The sequence below is a fragment of the Typopeltis vanoorti genome, chromosome 18, assembly GCF_054136105.1.
Source record: "Typopeltis vanoorti isolate ZY-2024b chromosome 18, IOZ_Tvanoo_1.0, whole genome shotgun sequence".
NCBI lineage: Eukaryota > Metazoa > Arthropoda > Arachnida > Uropygi > Thelyphonidae > Typopeltis > Typopeltis vanoorti.
Genome location: NC_143566.1, coordinates 18,116,129 through 18,139,436, shown reverse-complemented (window position 1 = coordinate 18,139,436; position 23,308 = coordinate 18,116,129). Strand labels below are relative to the sequence as shown.

The following is a 23,308-nucleotide window of genomic DNA, read 5'->3' as shown; positions in this document are numbered from 1 at the left end:
TGTAGATGTACTAAAAAGTATATGTAGCCTAAGGAATAGAAAATTGCACATACCTTTTTCTGGGTGTTGTGGCTTTTCCTCAGTCTGCGATGTCGAAAACTGCAGAGTGTGTGTGTGTGTGGGGGGGGGGGGGGGGTAGGCAGTTTGGTAGAATAAGTTAGAAAAACCCGGGTTTTTTTCGTAATATATAGAAACATACACTTTTATATAGGGTAGGGAAAAAAGTGAAAGGGTTAATTTTTTAAAATAGGGAGGGGGACGGGGTGTGGACCGTTTCGACTATTCGTGGTCGTCATCTGAACACATTGGGCTCAATATCCTACATGTTCTTTTGAAATGCCTATAGTCTCAGCAATTTTACGCACTTTGACTCACCGGTCATCCAATACATATTGTGCACTTCATCAATGATTTCTGGTGTTGGATGTTCTTCACTTGAATCATCTTCAAGGCTGGTATGGCCATGTTTAAATTCGGCAGCCCATTTCTTAATTGTCAAATATGAAAGAGAAGAGTGCCCATAAACTCTTATGAACTTTGAATTAATTTCTTTTGGCGTTAAACCGTCTTTTACAAAGAATTTTATAACGGCACGATACTTAATTTTATCCATTTCAAGGAATACAGACAACACTTTTGCTTCAGACAGCTGTATAAAACAAACTACTTGATAGAATGACTTGCAATTTCACATGGATGCTTATGACAGATGCCAACTTAGAAAAAAAAAATCTTTCCGATAGTGTTGCCATCTATGGTCGAGGTCGATAACTTTTCAGAACACCCTCGTACATAGTAGTATATTTCAATTTTGCAAAGGCCTTCAATAGATTGCCACATGACAAGCTGGTAATTAAATTGGAACAGAGGGGGGTCGAATGGTAAATTAGTACTTTGGGTTGGAGATTGGCTACCAGATAGTTATTAATAAATCTATGGAGAAGAGATATCCCAGAAAATGACAGTTACTAGTGGTGTGCTATAGGGGTCTGTTTTAGGGCCATTGTTGTTTAATTTGTATGTTCAAATGACATTGGAATGGGCTTGAATGGTGATATGCACTTGAATGGCAGTCGTTTGCAGATAATGCAATGTTGGATACTTCTCAGGACATCTGCCCTATGAGAAGTAGGGCAGATGTAGCCTTGCAAGAGGACTTGAATAGACTGGGTGAATGGGCCATTGTGTGGTGATGTCAGTTCAATGTAGCAAAGTGTAAGGTTTTAAAATTTAGGAAGCAGAGATGTGATGTAGAGTATAAAATTAGTGGGGATATCTTAGAGGAGATGAAAGATCTGGGAGTGATGGTGGATAGGTAAATAAGAGCTGGAATTTAAAAGAAAGATGAAAAATAAATTTAAAAGAAAGATGAAAGACAATGAATAAAAATGCAAATAGAGTAACAAATTTCAGACTTTTCATTGCTATTATTAAATATTAATAAAAGCCAATGCAATGAACAAAACAAGATGTAAAAGTAAAGAAAAAGAAGAAAACTGCAGATATGAACTAGTAATAAATAAAAACCCCAAGACATAAACTAGCAATGGAGAAAAGTAAACAAAAATATAAAAAATGCATAAAAACTAAAGGTACTAAAAAATGTAAAAGGCCATGATTATTGGAAGGTAAAAGAACACTTTTTGGGAAAAAATAATGGAATAAGTGTGCGTATAATTTGAAAATTAAATTGGCTGACTGATATAAAGTTTGTCAAGATAACAAGGTACAGGATGAAAAGCATTTCGAAACAAATCCTCAGAAGGAAGTGTGAAGCATTCCGTATATAGACTGCATCAGTTGACATGGGCATTCTGATTGTTATTAGTTTCGCATTCATTTTTATATGATGGAACTGCCAAATTTCTCAAATGATGTAAGAGTGATGAATATTAATAGTGTTAAAATTTGTATTAATAGCTACTGATTCTGATGATATATGTTGTTTAGTTTAATTTTTTTCCAAGTTGAGAAGAAATTCACCATGGTAGGTTTTTCATATCACCTCTTTTTATTAATGATTGAAATAGATGCCTTCTTTTTCCTAATTAAGTACATACGATTATAAGAAGGTTATTTTTCCCACAGAACAACTGTGGGAAAAATAACAGAATAAGTGCATGTATAATTTGAACATGAAACTGGATGACTGATATAAAATTCCCGTAAAATTATAAAACCCCTAATACTGTTTCAATCGTACTTAAAATCAACTATAGACAAAAATAGTAAGTCAAAGTAGGTTGCTCCATAGATTAAAAAGCTTGCTTATATATTCTTACATATTTTGTAAGAATATATAAGGCTGGTTGGCCGAGTGGTTAGCGTATCCACTCTCCAGATAAAAGGCTGTGGGTTCGAATCTCACTGTGGGCATGGATGTTTGTGATTGTCTGAAAATACTAATGGTGGTGGTTGGTGTAGATGATGAAAGTTGTTGCGGTTGGTAGAATGGTGGAGATGGAGTGTTGTAGAGTAGATGCCCTCCCTCAATAATTCTTTGGACTCCCTGGAGGTGTCAAATAATAATTTCTGTTCTTCCTTGTTTCCACTTCTGAAGATATCCTGTTGGTGCAATGGTAACACTGCCCAAAGATAATGCATCTTTTGGTATCAGTCTTTTCCTCCATCTCTTGTATGGATGACCAACAAATGCAGAATCATGAAGCAAATACTTTTTAGAAAATTAATGTCTGCTTGATAATTTTGAATGAATTAGGTATTAATGGCTACAAAAGTAGCATGAGATTCCTATAGTTTGATTTTGGTCCATTAGTTGTGGGAAATGGATTCCTGAAGCCTCTTGTTATGGTCTGTATATTTCTGCCATTTCTATTCTGCTTGATTCATGATATAGTTTTAGAAAGGCTCCAACTTGTGGCAATTACAACAAATGCAAAAGAATACTGTATTATCTTTGGTCCCATGGTATCAGTGACTGAATGGAAAGGATATTAGCAATTCATAGATCCTTAGAGTCCTAAGAATAAATAAGGTAGGAGTGAAATGGATATGCAACCTTATTAAGCAAGAGAACCATAAAAAGAAGATAACATGGAAGGAATATTGCAAAAATGAGAATGAGTTAGAGAAATTATGAAATATATAAAGCACAAGCTAGCAAAGAGAGTATTATATGGAAACCTAAATTGGAGTATGAACAGAAATTAGCTGTGCAGGCTAATGACAACCTAAAAGAATTTTATTGTTATGCAGCAAGTAAAAGAAAAAACTAAAACAAAATAACAAACATGGAAGAATAAGTTTAGTGAAGGCAGATGGTATCCTTGTTTCAGAAAAAGATAAGATTGTTCAAATGATGAATGCTCAGATGTATCAACTTGTATGTAGCTTGGCTAAGATGTATCAACCAGCAGTTTGTAACATGGCACACAACTACCACTATATTGAATGAAGAGAGAGAGATACATCACTAAGAGTTTCAAGAGCGATTGCATAACCTGGATAAGAATTTGGCAATAGGAAAGATGGGATATCAGCATTTATACTAAAGGAACATTCAGCCAAATTGACTAGGCCCTTGACTTGTTGGTATAACTTGTCACATCACAGGAAAGATCCTCAAAGGAGCAGAAAGAATATATGATGTGGTGGCATAAAAACTGATGTGTCTGACTACCAACCTATCAATATCTCTGGAGTGGTGGTTAAGATTTTAGAGGTTAGTAATAACTCGCATACAGAAATGGGGTGACATGAGCCACACTTTGCAAAGAATAGTGGGTTTACTTAAGAGAGCTTGCGTTTAGCATTTCATTCATATTTTATAGTGTACTGCTGAGTTGGATTCACTGATATTATTAGATATTGCTAAGCCATTTATTTGCTAGTCAGTGGCTGATGGATTGGTATACAGGGGTATAAATCTGTCTGATTTAAGGTGACCATTGGAATATCCTAGGGATCAGAACTTGGACTATTGTTGTTCAATATACAGTAATGATATTGGGAAGGACCTGACAGGAGATGCAGGTAAACAGGAGTAAGGAGGTGATATAAGGTCTATAAACTTCTGAAAGATGTTATGTATGTATTCTCTATATGGGAAGTGGGAGAGAACACAGGAGCATCCATGAATGTTAAAATTGGAATGAGAGCTAGATTTTTCTATCACAGTGTTGAGTGAGTGAACAGTTTGCCTTATAGCCATAGTTGCCATTTATTGGAAAGGCCTGGCTTTGAATTCTATTTAGGATGTGAAGAACCTTCTTAAGGGCTTTTCATGTGTTACCACTAGTGTATGGTTGGGAGAGTTAGGTATTTTATTCTGCAAGACAGACACACCAGTCAGAGAACAGATGGAATTGTCTGAAAACTACTTTGTATATAGGATAAATCCCATACTGCAATATTAATTAGTTCTCTATAAAGTCAGATTACTTGGCTGTGAAGCATTTCTACCTAACATGCTGAAGGATGATGAGTTAGATATTAGTTTTTCTTTTTAAGTGATAATTGCAGCAGTTGCTTTTGCACCATTTATTAGAATGCATTTGATTGTGACCTTTAAGTTGGCTAACTGGTTGTAAGTTGTAAAGTTATTTTCCTCTTCTTTCTCAGTTTGAGCTTCCTTTGATTTGAATGCAGTCTCAATGCTTTTATTTCTTGGGTTTCCTTCTATGACAAGTTCTATCTATGAGCTGATCTCATACGGAGGTAGCAGGGTTTTTTTCTCCTAGAAACTCAGGTTTTTCAAATCGGCCCTTCAGAACACATGCAATTTACAGACAAAAAAAAATACTAGTGGTGGATGGTGTTGATGGAGATGATTGGTAGTAGAGGTTCAGTGTAGTGGTGGAGACGGTTGTATAGTAGGTGTCCTCCTGTGATGAATCTTCGGACTCCTAGGAGGTGTCACGAATAATAAGTTATTTTGTACTAGCAGGCCATCCTTAGAATACTGATAAGCATAAAACATTGGCACCTTATGAGCATGGCTGCCCTGATCCAATTCTGAACAAATCAGTTTTTCAACCCAGATGCCTACTTGCCTGGCTTATTTTTATGCAATCCCCACCCAAGAGAGGTTGTCAATACATTAGTACCGTGGGCGGGCTAAGTATTTTTTTGTATTTTTATTTCATTTTACATAAGCCAGAAATTCCACTTTATATAATACAACACAAAGCTTTTCGAAGCATTTCAGACCTCCAGTAAGTGGGGTTGTGGTCTCGCACCAGGCGATGAAATTTGCCCCCTAATCACAAATATATAATGTTCATGGCAGGATTCGAACTGCAGCCTGTTGATTGGATGATGATACGTCAACCACTTGGTCAATCCGTCCGGCCGTCAAACTGATGCGAATTAAAAGATATTGATGGACGTGAATTCTTGTTGAACCTTATTTCGTTCCTTTTGCACTTATATATAAAAGTGTAATTTTCAATATAGTCCCGTGATATATCATTTTTTAAATCCACCTACATTAATGTTAATCAAATCGATAACAATCAAAATATCTGTATATATCAGAGAAACGTTTTGCAGTCTTCTGCGAAATGGCTGCGCGAAAGCAAAACTAAGTTGCTATAATTTAGCCCAGTATAATAAATGTGCACTTAACATAACTGGATCGGTCTGATAAGTGAGATGACCACCACATAGTTCCACTGTAATTAGGGTGGCCAACCGACTCTGCTTTTCTGTGACAGCGGGAATTCTTATCCTTTGCTTGCCGTTATGGAACAGTTTTTGCGAGACGCCGAAAGTACAATAAGAGGCTTTAGATTTTATTATAAAAAGAAAAGTTAAAGGAAGATGAATTTTTAAATTAGGACCTATAATGAAGCTGTGTAATCAAAGTATTAATTTCTGGTTTGAGCTATTGTTGCGACTCTCGATTATTTCAGTTAACGTTTCAGAAATGGACAGATGGTTCTTATGAAAGTACTAGCGACTCATTCATTCATTTTTAAGTTTCGCAGACCGATCGAGTGAGTCACGATCTCTCGTTTTTATTTTATGTTGCAAGATACAGTATTTATTCTTGGAAATAAAATTTAAGCAAATGATGTTGCAAAAATAGGCTGTAGCATATCAGTTCCGCCACAAAAAAAAAGAAAAAAAAAAGCAATGAACTAGTTAAATAAAATGCTAAAATGTATTTCAGGATGACTTTCTTATTGATTTACTGAAGGATTATTGAATTCTGTAAAGTGATTAATACCACTGCAATAAGCGTGTATTATTCTAAGCTTTTAATTACATATCAAGTTTAAATAACATTGCAAAATTTAGATACGTAAGTTTTTAACTTCTTGAGTCATTTATTAAAATCGAAAGTGTGTCAAAATGTTGTTCTGCTTACTTATACTTAAATCGTTCAGAACTATAATAATAATAATTATTATTATTATTATTATCATCTGAGACCTCAGGGAGACTACACATCACCCAAACCAGCTTTCTTAAGTTCATTCACATTAAATGCACTCAACACTTCAAGAGGAAAACTACCATTCACTGCTGTATGAGAGAAAAATCTAGCTCTGCTCTCATCTTTGTTTTGGTGCACCTAAGACCTCCCTAAAAATTCTTGATACTGTTCAGAAAAGAGCAGTTCGGTTTGATTAATGACACTTCTCTTATAGACTTATTCAATTCTTAAAAGAGATCCAACTCTTGAACCTCACAATCTGAACAATCTCCTTGTGTTCTTTCCCCCACCATCCATATAACGAAAGATTTCATGAGACGATATTCTGTAACATCCATTCAGAAGTCTATAGACTATTTTACCTCAAAGCGTTATCAAGGCTTTATAAAGAGGCAAAATTACTTCCTTATCCTTACATGTCAGTGTTCGTTTCAACATCGCAATCATTCTCCGAGTTGTTTTGCAATTTTTGCTGTGTGATTTTAACTTCAAATTCCTATTGCATTTGATCAATATCTAGCCCATCAATTTCTTATAGCTTAACTCCGCTAATATAGCGGAGTTAAGCTATAAAATGCCATCGGAGGTCTCATCACGCCAAAGTGAATAACTTTACACAACTGGTAGTCATTATCATTTGCCCTGCCTATCTTAGCATCAGCAGCAAACAGTTGAACATCTGCTGTTAGATCTTTCCTAGTGTAATTAATGTATAGATTGATGGTCACCAATGGTCACCTTAAATCTGGCAGATTCACACCTACCGTATACTCACTTTTTGATTCTCGTCTATCATCCACTTATCCAAGTGTGAAGAGTTTATATTCTAATCCCATATTCTGCAGTCTACAACAGCCTTTCATGTGTTATCCGGTCAAATGCTTTAGCGAAATCTAACAGTGTCATCGTGTAACTATTCTCTTTGTCCAATTCAACCTTATCATTGTTATAAAATATGAGCAAACTGCTAAGTATGCGAGCTTTATCATCTTCGCTAAGATCTTCACCGCCACTCCAGAGATGTTGGTAGTTGGCACGTCGGTTTTTGCATCATCCTTATACAACGGAACATAAATTCCTGTGCTGCAACTCAAGTTATACAAACTTGTAAAAGGTCTGGTAATTTCGGCTGAACATTCCCTTAGCATCCGCGCTGATATTTTATCTGTCCTTGTCAAATTCTTATCCAGGTTATGGTACAGCTGTTCAACTTCATTCTCGTGCACCTATATCTCTTCCATCTATTGTAGTAGCATTGTGCATGCACCATGTTACATAAGCCTGGTTGATGTATCTTAGCATATTGAGTACATATTAATTGAACAATTTCACCATGTTCTTACACAACTGTGCTATCTGCTTTCTTTCACTTGTGGCATAAACAATAAAATTCTTTTGGATTGACTTTAGCCTGCATAGCCAATTTCTTTACATACTCCAGTTTAGCCTTCCTCACAATACCGGCAACTTTTCTAGCCGCGCTTTATTTATATATTTCAGTATATTAATACAGTAGTATAATTTATCACTAACGCATAATATTTTATAGGTTTCATATGTTAATAGTATTATCTTTCAATAAAATGTTGACCGTATAAAATGTAAACTATATATAATATACATTTTATTTAATCAAATGAAGCATATATGCTGAAAAACGACAAAACAAGTAACTGGGGGAATAGGTGAGTTCCTTTTAATGATGCAATTCCGATGAGGTGAAGCTGAGTAGATTATGCTTTACGCGTGACACTCATTAATCGAACTATACACACACAACAGTATATATACATAAAAAGAAAACTTTGATACATGTCAAGAGAATTACTATACTGTATTGCGCAGCACGTCTTTGGTGCGTAATTATAGTATTTTTTTCGACAGGTATCCAATGAGTGCTACAAAGATTTCCTTTAAAAAATATGCACGTCTGTTATAGTGGAACTGTAGAGCAGGCGCCTTCATTTATCTTTTCAAATTTTTACTTTATCTTAAATTCCGATTTTATATTTTGGCAGTTAATACATTTAGCTGTTTCAATATATATGTGTGTGTATATACATATATTTATATGATACATTCACAAAAATATATTTTTGTGAATGTATCAGTTTATATTCCGATAAAATCAGAAAACTGCCCTTCAAAAATACGCCAGTTTTATTTGCTACAACCTTTCTACCCAAGGTCGTGAATATACGGGCTAGCAATCTCGATTTAAAAGTGTCCTGAAAATGGAAATATAAATTCGGTATTATTATTATAATTACGGCTATTTTGCCTGCTTCAGTTTAGGAGTGCCCCTGTTTAAATGTCATTGGCAATTTACTCACGGATTCTTAGGGCATTGTAGATGTAAATTTACCAAAAAGTATATGTAGCATAAGGAAGAGAAATTTACACATAACTTTTTCTGGGTGTTGCGGCTTTTCTTCTTTCTGCGATGTCCAAAAACTACTGAGTGTGTGGAGGGGGGGGGATAGGCATACATAAATTCGGTATTATGATAACGAATATATTGCCCCTACTTATGTTCATATTTTATTTTTTTTAATTTCTTTATTTTTTAGTGTACTAAATTTACGTTCCCCAAATGATGTCGGACACCATGTCCCAAACTCTTCAGGGCAGCACAGATTTAATTTTACTTACTTATGGTGTGGTTCATATGTCTCTTCAAAAATTCACCCCCTCCCCTCCATTGGTCAGTTACTGTCGAAATCTAAACAGTACTTTCAGTTTGCTTTTAACGAGCAAACTTGAGAAAGTATTGCGGGTCGCTCTTATATTGTATATGCTTTAATTCAAAGCATGCATAGCTTTCACGAAGTGTTCATAGTTCATGTCTGTAAATGAGATGAGTTAGTATTATTTGGTTTCTGATATCACAACGAAAAACGACACACTGCAATTTCAGATGCTCACTGTTGCAGAAAACGAGGAGAATATCAGCAGAATAATAAAATGAGAGTTCATGCTCTTATTGTAATCCGTAATACATATTCTTATATTATGGATATTGCTTTAAAATTGTGCTGAGAGTTCATGACCCAGCGTTATTTTTTAAATTTTGACTCTGAAGTAGCTCCTCTTCTACTTCAAGGTCTCCTCTTTCAACTTATTGCTATAGGTACGTGTTTCTTACCTGAATTCAAATTGCTTCTGCTGTTGCTACTACTGTATTTTTGATTAACAGCATCCTGGCCGGACCTTTTCTGTTCACACAACAGTGTCATTTCGCCGTCAGTCGTCTTGAGTTGGGAGGACTGACCTCACGAGTATTTGCTGCAGGACCTGACCCAAATATGGAAGGTGAGTTGTAAAGTTGTCCCAAACGTTGATAATATCAGTTCGGTTGTTTAATAAAAGAAAATTGTTCGTCCCGGAATCATGCTTTGTTTTCTCAGTATGATTGTTAAAAAGTTCATGTTATTTTTTTGTCGTTTAGCAATTTATCTTGGACGTCCAAGTTAAAACGTCATATTTTCGGATTGATATAAACGGGATTTAAATAGTGGATAAGCTTCTTTAGAAATCTCAACGTTATGTCGATAATCTCGTAAACGAAGAGTATTACGATTCTTTCTAATGATTTTTGTATATGAAATTTGAATTATTATTATTTTTTTTTAATTACTTTGAATATCACGTTAGGTTGATGTACCTGGCTCTGTAAACAGGTACGAACTTTGCTTTAGATTTGTTTTATGATACCTTTGTTAATAGTTAAGCACGCATTCATAGTTGTGCTGCAGTTGTCTTTCGCAACACGCGCGATGAGTGGAACTAAAGATTGTTTGATATTTTATGTACGGTATTCTGTTCTCGCCGTTAAAAAATGTGCAAGTTAATTTTGTTGCATTATTAAATCTTATTCCGGCGGTTATCGAAACAGTGACATTTGGAATTACTTTTTCTTTTGTTTTGAAAGGGATATTTCTTGTTTACTTTCCCAAGATTTTTAATTTTGCTAAATTTTGAAAGTACTTTTTGTAAAATTCTGTGTATAATATTTAAAAAAAAAATGCGACGATTAAATTTAGTTTTTGCTAATTGAAAATCCTACTGTAAAATTCTGCCTTAATCCCTGATTTGAATGTAGAGCAAAGACGGAAGGAAGGATGGTCAGCAAATGAAGTTAACCAATCATGTATGGAGCAATGTGGTAGGCTTTTTATTGTAGGTGTTTGCAAAACAAACTGGCTCGAGAATGAGAAATTAATAGCCACAATCAGAACACATGCACAAAATTAAGTTTTATGAAGTCGTAAAATAAGTGAATGTGCATAAAAATAGACACCAGCTTTAGACCCAGTGTCAAATTACAGTGAATATTAAATTATTTGCATATATGAGTCGTACCCACAGTAGAGAATCGGGATTAGCAGAGAGAATGAGGTTGTATATTGTGCCCAAGGCTGTCGTAACTCACTAAGCATCTAAGGAAAGGGCGGCAGAAACCATAAAATAAACACTCTTTTTTACATCCTTTATTTAACGTATTACATATATTTTTCTTTCCATTTTCCACCCCTAGGCAAGCAAAAATGGTGCTTACCTAGGAGTGGAATATACCCTAACAATGGTACCAATTGTGTCTATTAATTTCTTGCATTCTTGGGCCAGTTTGTTTTTGTTTTGCAGACGCCTGCAATAAAAAACCCTACCATGTGGCTCCATACATGATAGGTTAACTCTTTCATTTGCTGATCATCCTTCCTTCTGTGTTTCCTCTACATTCAGTCTGGAATTAAGGCAGAATTTTACAGTATAATTTTCAATTAGCAAAAACTGATTTTAATCATTGCATTTAATTTTTTTAAAACCCTTCAGTTTGAAAAACTTATACTTCAGGTTCTTTCTGTTAATTATTAAACCCATGCGCTTTGTAGAAGACTCGTTTAGAAATAATTCTGCACATGAAAACAGTTACTTTTTGAGAGTAGTCATATTAGAATGGGACCTCTTCAGTGATGTTCCAGATGAGATGTGCTCTGGAAAAACAAAAGAAAAGGGGGAAAAAATCAAGAAGTGAAATTCTTAAGAGGATACTTCATTACATAAGTGTCTAACAATGGAACACATCATTACATTTAACTTCTAAACCCTCCAGCATGAGTGAAAAGCCAGCTTTTCACTCATTGCAGTGCCATCTGTGCCTGACGCTGTAGTAAAGAGTATGAAAATAAAGATTGTACACACAGAACACTCAAATGCACCAATTATGAGAGAGAGAGAGAGAGAGAGCATTTAGTGTGCTTCCAGGTATGGCAAAGGTGAATTGACTACTTGATAGCTAATAATAAACTAGCAAAATTGATAAATGATGTAAAAGTTTAGAGGTTGCAATATTGATTCGGATTATCATTTAGTAATAGGAAATATAATAATGCCACCAAATTGGGTAAAGAAAAGAAAAAAATCAAATGATAATGAACATGTATATGAAATCTGTTACTACAAACAGTAAAAATGAGAATGAACATCAGGAAAACAAATACTCGAACAGAATGAAAAGAGATAGAAGAAGAATAGAAAAATCTGATGCTGGCGTGGTTTGCCTAGCAGATAGCAAATCTGTTCCCTGACCAACAAGTTGTGGATTCAGACCCCTCTTTTCATTGATGTTCGTAAAAGCCTGTTCTGAATGAGCTTGTATAGCTCCTTGGAAGACAGATCCATTTACTTATAAATTTATTTAACTACTATATAGCCTATATGATAAAACAGTAATAAAGAGGTTAAGACAGAACCAAAGCATTTGAAGTTATCAGGAGGACTTAGACAAGGATGTCCCATGCCTCCAATATTATTTGGAATTGGAATATAGTATGAAATGAAATAATCAAAGAATGAAGAATAACCAACAAAGGAATCCAGATAGAAAATAATTTTATCTTAGATACCTATGCCTTACTCTTTGCAGATGACCAAGTGATATTTGGAGTAACTGGGGACAATCTCCAAAAAGCCTTCCCTTTAGCATTCATTTCAGCAAAATTATGGAGACAACTGTGGTAGGAATAATTACTTTAATTTCCTGATGTTTTTACCTTCATATGAAGGTCATCATCTGGAGCACACACACACGTACAAATATATACACAAGCTATATTACATTTCAAACAGTATGCCAAAGTAACAATGATTTGATCAACCATTATTCTACTGATCTGACCTCTAGTACTTACTTTATTTTCCGAGTCCAGAACACCACTCATATCCTCTTCCTCCAAAAAAAACAGTCAAAAAAGCTGTCATCATCTGCATAACCCCATTTCATCAGATTACTTCTGAATTTGGACACTCCCACTCTAAGTTCAGAGTCCTCCAGGTGCTGTAGGTTAGGTGATATCCCTTGGTTAACTCTTCCTTAATTATGGGGACTTCTTGAAGTTGAACCGATTCCCTCCATAGAACAAGGCGCCGCTCCTCAAGTTTATGGATCAATGGTTTAGCTCTTTTCATAAAACTACACCTCTTGATGTCTTTATGCCTGGTGGTGCTATTCCTGCTAAGGGATACAGCTTGTTGACTGGGGTTTGTCTTAGGCATCCAGTTATGATCCTAATGGTATCATTTAAAGCCACATCCACGTGCTTTGCATGGGCGGATCTTCCCACACTGGGGCAGCGTACTCCCCCCGCAGCAAAACACAACGCCAAAGCTGTCGAACGAAGTACCTCTGGTTGAGCTCCCCACGTCGTGCCAGTCATTTTTCTTATGATGTTATTTCTTGCATAGATTTTTCCTTTTAGTTCCTGGCAATGCATCTTATACGACAAGGTACGATCCAGCTTAACTCCAAGATATTTGGGGTTGCTGCAGTGCTCAAGGCATTTTCCTCTCCAGACAATGTCTAATTGGCATTTTGCTTCCCTATTGCGCAGATGGAAAGCGCAAACCTGAGTCTTGTTTGGGTTAGGCTTCAGGCAGTTGGTCTCATAGTAAGTGGAGAGTATTTCTAAGGCTTCTATCAACCTCTTCTCAACTTTTTCAGAACTCTTTGCTTGACTACATATAGCTGTGTCATCAGCATAGGTAAACCTCCTCACTTGTGGTGGGTTGGCTGATCATTAGTATAAATATTGTAGAGCATTGGGAGCCAATATGCTGCCTTGAGGTAAACTATTCTTCTGGTTTCTCCATCTGCTCTTCTTTCCTTGCAAAGTTACGTAGAATCATAGATTCTGGAGCATGGTTTTAACTACTTCATGAGGTGAAAATCTTTCGTTGTTTGGTACAGCTTGACAACAGTTTCTTGTGATTAACAGTGTTAATCACAAGCCTGATCTCTAGTGAAAAAAATGAAGTAAGAATATTCTACTTAGAATTGACTGGAAAGGCACCTGTTGTTTACATCACACCAAATGTGGTATGAGTGTAAATTTAAGGAGTCCTATGAAATTCTTATCAACCACTCTAATCTTACAAAAGTGATGGTCTAAAAATCCCAAGAATATGGATGGCACATATTCTACCCACATAACCTTTTGGTCTAAGAGTTAATTATAATTAAGACTCTAAGTAATATAGGATTTAAACTCTAATATAACAACATTCATGTTAAATTATGAATTAGGCCACCACTTTTACTGAATTAAAACTATATGAATTTGTTCTCTGATGATGTTACAAATAGAATATAGATTTCATGTAGTCTTTTTTTTTTTCACTTGAGGTCAGGCCAGTAGAATAATGGTTGATGAAATCATTGTCTCTTTGGCATACTGTTTAAAATGTAATATAGCTCATCTTTGTGTGTGTATATACTAGGGGTCTCTGTCTGCCCCCTGATGGTTACGCCCCCCCATGATCCGGACTGGTAGGCCGGTTCTCCTTGAATTCCGATGACTTGACACTGAGGGTAGCCCCTGAGTTTCAAAACGTTTCAAATAACTTGACAAAAACGTTACAGCCTACATCCGTTTCCAATTTCAGCTTATTTTATAGTATAGAGTAGATATATGTGTGTGTGTGAATACTCCAGATGATGACTGCAATGAATTGAATCTACAAAAAAAGTTATATATAAATTGAATAAAACAATATAATATTTCAGTCTTGCAAGAAAAAAACTAAAACTATGGCATTCAAAGGAAAATTGTATCTGAACTAGAATAGTTAAAGACAACAATTGTTGAACAAGCCAATAATTTTAATAATTTCAATTATGAATTAAGTTACAGCGAAGATTTAGACCAGTGGTTCTTAACTGGTGTTCTCCAGAACATTGGTGTTCCACGAGAAGTTCTGGAATTTGTAATTTTTATTAATTTGTCAGCACAAATGAATTTAATGATGGTTTTATTGATGTTTAATTAATTAACAATTGTCAATTATTGATTAATAATAAAAAATCAGCTAAATTACCAATTAATTATTAATTTATACATTACAAAATAATCAAGGTGTTCCGTCAAAATTTCAGGATTTGTGAAGTGTTCCGTAGTCGAAAAAAGTTTGAGAAACACTGATTTAGACATTGCTAACTAAATTAACAAATTTTCCAAAGTAAATGGAATAATAAGCAAAACATCAAGACCAGCAGTAGTCACAAAGAAAATCAGACTAAGAATGTATATCTTATTAAAGTAAACATTATGATATGGCAGTGAAGCATGGACAGTAAGAGAAGGAAGATAAGAAAAGAATGACTGCAGCAGGTTACATAAGACTAGATGAAAAAACAAATGAAGATATATTGAAAGAACTAAACAAAACACCAGGTAATGTAAACAATAGAAAAATACAGAATTAAATGGAATGGACATCTAGAACAAATGACGTGAAAGAATATACCCAAGGAGATGATGAATTAGAACTAAAAAGCTAAAATGCTGAAGAAAGGGAGGCAGGCTGATAAAACCTTGCACCAAGATTGAAACAGGCTGCCTGGCCTAGCTTTATGAAAGGAGTAAGAAGAAGAAACAGTTGTTGAAATCCCTGATGACCACCTAATCATGTCTGCATGTTAGGTAATTTTAATGAAAGCATTTCGCAAGAAAATAAGTATTTTGGTGAATTATGAAAAGTAATTCATTGAAAAATAACTGAATTGTTTTTTGCTAAATGGTTTTTATAATGAATTGTGATTTGAGTAATCATTCGAAAAATTGTTATTCACTGAATTTTTTTATTTTATTTCCTAATAAATTGCCTTTTGATGAATTGCTTTTTTGCTAAATTGTGTTTATGGCATATGTTTCCATGAAAATTCATGGAACAGTGTCATAAACACTGTGGAACAGAAAATATCAACACAAAAATAGTAGCATAAAAAATCAGTGGTGTAGCTAGAGCTTTTGCTGCCTGGGGCAGTACCCGAGTTTGTTCTCCCTCTCAATACACACCAAAAATACTACAAAAAGTCCAAATGACGTATAGGGAAATAAATTAAAACACTGTTTATTTTTCAAGTAAAACTTTAATTTCAACATTCTAATATGTTATTTCTCTTGCTTTTCTGTTAGCAAAATTGTTGATGACATTGGCGAAATCTATTTCATAGTAATGTAGGTAATTCTTAATCAATTTTATTTAGAAAAACTCCTCTCACAACTAGCAACACTTACAGCAATTGTGAGGAAAATTCGCAGTAGTGTTACAATATTTGGAAATGAGTTTTCGAGACTGTATTTTAGAATTAACTGCAAAAGTTCAAAAAGGTTCAAAGTGCCCCGGGGTGGACCCCTCCCTTCCTAGCTATGCCTCTGATAAAAATCCCCAAATAGAAATTGGAGGACTTCTGTACAAAAAAGAAAATATCTACTTCAACACTAGGCCTATTAATTTCTCACTAAAACTCAACTGTCACCAGCAACTGCTACTGCCACTTCAACTGCCAAACTACACATGTGATTGATTCTGTCATAAGGGACAAATTTATGCATTAGATTTGAGTGTCCATGTTAGCGAATGCTGAACCTGGTATTGCCTCTAAGATATCGTCTGATTCAGAATTTCTTTGTTACACCTTCACTTCACAAATACACATTATTGTCTTAGTTCCACCCCAAATTTTCTTTTTATAGAAACACAAATTTCAGCTTCAGTTTTCCATTTGTACACTTGATGTACCATGTCAAAGTGCTTCCAGTTTAGAATTTCCTTTTTGATTTTCTTTACCAAAAAATCTCTTGGTCTTATGCTGTTGAATTCATTGGCTGACTCTTTGCTCTCCTAATGGATCAACCATTCTAATTTTCTTCAGTCTAGCTTTCCTACTGGTGAAGTCATCTTCCTTAGGCATGTTTATTCTCTGATCCAATAGAAAGAGATGCTGAGGCATTTGTTATTAGTGTTCTCGCATGTTCACATGCCTACCAGAATACCAGGTCACCCCAATCAATCTTCAGACAATCTTGATCTCTTTTCATTAGTGACCCTTCTTAGTACACTATGGATATTTATTCTTCTAGACAGTTTACACCACAATCTAATGTTGATTTCTTCTCTCATGGAGCAGTGCTTATGCAACCACTATCAGCTACATGTCTGGTATTGTAAGAATGCCAAGTACAGTATACTGTGGATTGTCAACAAGGCATTGAAATATAGAGGGCATATGGCAAAGGTGACCAGAATGGCTCATCAAATTACATTTTGTTGAAAAACATTGACTAGTCAGGATGGAGAGATTATTGTTTCCCTTTATAAGGCATTAATAAGGCCATGTCTGGTCACCTGGATTCCTGTCATAAAAAGTGGTGGAGAAGATCCAGAGGCAAGTGGAAAAGATTGTGACAGGTCTATTGGAATGCTCCATATGCAAATAGATTGACGGCCTGCCAGCTTCAAAAACTAGCTGATAGGTGTGTGTGTGTGTGTGTGTGAGAGAGAGAGATGTATATGATAGAAGTATGTAAATTATTAAAGGGGTTTTATAGAATAAACACCGATTTTTTTTTTACAATTACACCACAATCTAATGTTGATTTCTTCTCTCATGGAGCAGTGCTTATGCAACCACTATCAGCTACATGTCTGGTATTGTAAGAATGCCAAGTACAGTATACTGTGGATTGTCGACAAGGCATTGAAATATAGAGGGCATATGGCAAAGGTGACCAGAATGGCTCATCGAATTACATTTTGTTGAAAAACATTGACTAGTCAGGATGGAGAGATTATTGTTTCCCTTTATAAGGCATTAATAAGGCCATGTCTGGTCACCTGGATTCCTGTCATAAAAAGTGGTGGAGAAGATCCAGAGGCAAGTGGAAAAGATTGTGACAGGTCTATTGGAATGCTCCATATGCAAATAGATTGACGGCCTGCCAGCTTCAAAAACTAGCTGATAGGTGTGTGTGTGTGTGTGTGTGTGTGTGTGTGTGTGTGTGTGAGAGAGAGAGAGATATGATAGAAGTATGTAAATTATTAAAGGGGTTTTATAGAATAAACACCGATTTTTTTTTTTTTTTTTTTTTTTTTTTTTTTGGTACATTGCAGGTGGGGAGAGAATGAGGGGTCATGCACGGGAATTGTGTAAAAGTAAGGTTAATAAGAGTGTTAGGGCTAGATTTTTTGCTTGGAATAGGTTGTCAGAGATGGTTTGAGTTCTTCATCAGTGAATGAATTTAAGGAGAGGTATGATAGATATTGTGTGAATCAATAAACTCATTGTGGGAGAGGGTCTCCCTGAGGTGAGTCTGCCTCGATGGAGATTCCCATATAAAAATATTTACCTTCGAGGCAATTTAGACTTCACTTTAATGTTGATTTCTTCTCTCAAGGAGTAGTGCTTATGTAGCTCCTATCAGCCACGTGTATGGTATTGTAAGGATGCCAAAGTGGGATGATGTTCATGATTTCTATAGCTCATTTCTTTAGTTTGATGTTGTTTCCAGTCTGATTGAACAATTTGTATTGAAAATATCACATTGAACACTTTTTTTTATTAATATATGTATGGATACATTCATTCCACATTTCAATTTTTTAAGCCATGAGAAGAATCAACTATATCACAGTTGTCTTACATCAAAATCGTTTTTTTTTTAAATACTAAAGTTGAAAATAATTAAGCAGATTATCGACACATCAGAAACTGATTTTGAAAGAGAGAAAATCAGGAAATGCACTTCCAAATGGCTCTCGTATATTCTGGTCTTTTTGCCAGAGTTACTGGCTGTAACTTTTGTCAAGCCCTGCATCCACATCTTTTGCATTTAAGATTGTTTCTGTTACATTATTATCTCTCACTCTCTGTAGGTAACAATGTAACATTGTTTCTGTTACATTGTTGCCTACAGAGAGAGAGAAAAAAGCCAGTTCTTGTATTGACTATCCTAAGATTCCATTCCACAAACACAACACTCACAGACCCTTTGATTTTTTAACAGAAAAAAATGAGAACTTAACCAACTAGGATAACAAAAAAAGTTTTCTGTTCCATTTTGCTCTAATGATTCTGAAGGTTAGTACTCCAGAGTTGATACCTATTCTATGTCACTTTTTTGTTCTCTATTTAATCTATTTCAGTAATGAAATGGATTAAATATGGTAGTCCATTCCTAGGACTGTGACAAATATTCACCATCAAATGTTACTATTCTATTTCTCTCAGTTTAGTTTTTTTCTAAAGGAATGGAGAAAACCTATAACAGTGAACTTCTATGCTATGTGGAAATCTCTCAGCTAACATGTAATCTTCAATGTAGATTCAATCACTGATGATCAACACGGGATATTCTTGCTTATGCCACTGACCTTTGGACAAATGCATTGGAAAGTTTGGGGAATCACAAGTGGCTATCTTGATATCTTTAAGACATTTGATCTTGTTCGGCACAAAGGTTCTCTTCTTTCATCTACTTTCTTGCTTTTATATATCAGCAACAGCCTTCTCCATTTGACTATAAAACCCAATCAACAGGTTTGACATCCTGTATACCAGTAGTTCTCAACCTGGTTGTGGTTGCATTCAAGATTGGGAAGAGAGTGGTGGGCACCAATATTTTTTTCTATGAAAATTTAAACTTGTTTATCATATCAAATGATAACAATTAACTATGAAAGGAGGATAAATACACACATAACATTTATTATACAATTAAACCATTGCACAATAAGCAAAAACATTTCTCTTTATTCTGGATTAAACAATAGTCTTCTTCCCAATCATTGTTGAATTTATAGGTTATTATTATTATACGGTTTGGGTCTTTCATTATGAGTATTCTGACTCCGTGGAGTCAGAATACTCATCATGGGAGACCCAAACTATCCACACAATATCTATCATACTGCTTCTTGAACTCATTTACAGATGAAGCACCCACAACTCAGTCACAATACATTCCATTCATTCACCACTCTCCAAGTGAAAAATCTAGTCATCACACTCTTGTTAACCACACTCTTACTTAATTTCCAGTAATAACCTCTTGTTCTTCCACCACTATTCTACTGCTGAAATGTTTCCCCTGCATCAGCCTTATGAAAACCTTTTAGTAATTTAAATGTTTCTCTTATATCTCCTCTTCTCTATCAACTAACCTCTGTAATCCACAAACTCTCAATCTATCAATGTAGGGAGCATTCCTTACACCTCTCACCAACTTGGTAACTCTCCTCTGAATCTTTTCTATCACTTCCTCATCACCAAGGAATCCAGGCGACCAGACCTGAGCACAGTAATCAAGATGCGGACGTATCATCTCCTTATAAAGTGCAATGATAACTTCTTTATCTCTGCATGTTAGTGTGTTCTTCAATAATCAAGCAATCCTGTGAGCTATTTTGAACACCTTTTGTAATGTGCCCTCTGAACTTCGATTCCCTATCCACTAAACCCCCCCCACCCAAGTCTCACCAATCTCTTGGAGTACCGTTCCATCAATGTGGTACACACTGGTAATCTTTTAATCCCAAAATGCATAACTTTACACTTTTCCTCATTGAACTGAATTTTCCTCCATTACCTTTTGCAAGCTTATTTAAATCATCCTGCAACCTCTTTACATCAGCTTAATTATTGTGCTACCCAACTTTGCATCATCAGCAAAAAACTGAAAATCTCCTTTCAAGTAATTTTCTATATCATATGTACAAATTAAACAATGGTCCAAGCAGAGCCTTGAGGCACACCATTGGTCACATGTTTCATCCTGGACTTTGCTCCTCTATACACTACTTTTTGGCATCTGTCCAAGAGCCATTCTCTTATCCATATCATCAGTTTAATATCCATCCCCATTTGTTCTAATTTGTGTGACTTCTATGGGTTAAAAAGCCTTAGCAAAATCCAGAAGTATCACTGTGTAGCCATTCCCCCCCCTCCATCCAACACAGCTGTAACTATTATGAAAAGTTAATAAATTACTAAGGCAGGACTGACCCTTAACAAAACCATGCAGACCCCCATGGAGTATCATATTCTTATCCACCCATTCTTGAATTCTATCCTTAACCCACTTTTGGTCTGTAATTTGCTGGCTTTAGAGCCTCCTTTATGCAAAGGAACTATTTCTTACTTCTGCTTCTTAGGGACCACACCTGAGCTGAAACTTAAGTTAAATAGCCAAGTGAGAGGCATTGACAATTCCTTTGAACAATCACATAATACCCGAGCTGATGTTCCATCCAAACCTACAGCAGTATTTGTATTTAAATTCTGCAATATCCTTCAGTACCTCTGATTTTAACTTCAATCATCATATCAGTTATTGCTACAGAAATATCCTCACTCGGGTGAGAGACTTTTGAAAAGTGGTCACTCAGTAACTCTACTATTACTTCTGATTCAGTCACCTCGATACCATCAGCTCCCACTAAGGTTATACTTCCAAAGTTATTCTTCCTTTAACTTGCTACGTAGCAGAAGAATTCTTTGGAATTTTCTTTGACCCATTTGGCTAAGGTCTTCTCATAATCTGATTTAGTCAACCTTTCTAGCCTGGCTTTCTACTGCTCGTGAGTATACTGATCACCTTTTTCCTTGTAAATTCTCCGTGATACTTTCTTTTCTTTTTTGCGATTTTGCAGGTCCGTTATTTTTCTATTTGTCTTACTCATTTTGGGACAAATTTTTAAACACGAGAAAACAATGTATGGTCAAATTACAGACCGATGAAGTGGTGACACATCCCTCAGTCGCCAGCAGACTAAATACATAAAACGTATGCACACAAAATTGACACTGGTTAACATTCGCACTCAAAGACAGAGGAATTGCAAAATGTTCATAATATAACATAATGTTAACATTTTTTACAATTTCAGTAAATATTATTACTAGGAGAAGACTTATTTTCCCACTTTTAATTTTATTGTTTCCTTATTTAATAATTGGCAGCAGGCGCATGCAAATACCTATGCAATTCTATGCTCGCGGGCGCATTTGTGCCCTCGGCCATAGGATTCAGAACTGCTGTTGTAAACCTTTCACATTTGATGAACCTTGCAGTATAGAAATCAGTAAAATATACAAATAGTCAATTTCGGTAAACCCAAATTCTGATCTCCAAACCCTCCAAGAGAAAAATCGAAATCAAAAAAACTTTTCTTCCATTCTTATCTTGACAGTATCTAGGGTATGAAAAATTTTGTGCTGGCTCGCCAATCAGGCAAATCTCTCACTCGCCATATGTCAGTATAGGTGTACTCTACCACGAGAACGTACTTCATTATAGTCACGTGTTTATTCCTGGTTAATGCTCTAGCTAATTTTTACCCTGTATAACTTAATTTTGAAACAGTGAAGGAAAAAAATTCACGCATTTTATAAGTGAATCCACGAAAGGTTATATGCAAATTTAGAGTGCATTTTCGTACCTAGGGTGGGTAAAGGATTTTTTTTTTTTGTATTTAAGGTTTTAATTTTATTTTGTTATATGGAAGTGAAACATGGACCATAAAAAAGAATCAAAAACTGATTCAAACAGCAGAAATGAAAGTTCTCAGAAAAACAGCTGGATATCAAGTGGGACCATAAGACAAATGAAATTTTACAATCTCAATATAAGTAAATATAAACCAAAATCGTTAGAACATTTAAATGGAATGGACAATAGCAGACTGCTAAAAATGCTATACTGATATAAAATAAAAGAAAAAATAAGAACTGGAAGACCAAACATGAGACTTGGCCTAAAATCCCGGATAGGAAGAACATCTACTTTTTACATAGTGTGGAAGCCTGGCTCCAGAGAGCAAACATGGGGCTTTTTCATCCCCCTATAAACCTCCAATAGGCGGGGAGGTGGTTCCACATCAGGCACTGAAATTCATCTAAAGACAATCGCAAATATCTGTGTATACGGCGCGATTCGAACCTGAAGCCTGTTGGTTGGAGAATGAGTACGCTAACGACTGGCCAACCAGACCGACAAGTATACCATTTCTTTTTTCGCTTTTATGAAAAACAATTTCATCTCTGCCGTTATAAGCAAGCGATGAAACATTATCATTAAAAACTCGTAAAATGAAACCCTTACGGCTGTATAACTACATGAGTGCTTTTCTGAATTCTGATTGGCTTCGAAATATTGTGGGGTGGACAGGGCAGTTGGTATAGCATGACACGCGGCAACTCAGAAAACATCCGAAAAACCTTTAGGAATATTATAATATTCCTAAAGGTTTTTTTTTAAAAATATATATATTAAAACGTATAATGAAATATTTTGGGAAAACAAATACTTCTTTCCAAGTTTTGATATCCACTATTAACGTAAGCTAATTACCACTGTCGACCGACTATCTATTTTATCTCGCTGTATACGCGCGATGCGCTACATTAAAGATAAAATGACTTCTGCGTAACTTCTGTGGTGATATGACATTACCGCAAAAGAAGTAATAACCAATCGATGCGATAAAGTAAGGTAAATATAGGAGTGGGAGCTATTTACGACATAAAGAGAAATAGACTCAGCATTACGTAAACAGAGATTAAACCGAAAC

General features: G+C 35.4%; 1 protein-coding gene across 5 annotated transcripts in view; it reads left to right on the top strand.

Annotated features, from left to right (window-relative positions):
- The window catches only part of LOC150096516 (polyamine-transporting ATPase 13A3-like), a 751,182-nt gene that overhangs the window by 80,152 nt on the left and 647,722 nt on the right, over positions 1–23,308 (top strand). For 2 of the 5 annotated variants that reach the window (XM_090407886.1, XM_090407887.1), the window contains exon 2: positions 9,597–9,712. The exons of the other annotated variants lie outside the window; for them this stretch is intronic. In XM_090407886.1, coding sequence (XP_090264012.1) covers positions 9,706–9,712 — 7 coding nt within the window. In that variant the 5' untranslated portion in view covers positions 9,597–9,705. The remainder of the gene's footprint in view (positions 1–9,596; positions 9,713–23,308) is intronic. 5 annotated transcript variants of the gene reach the window in all.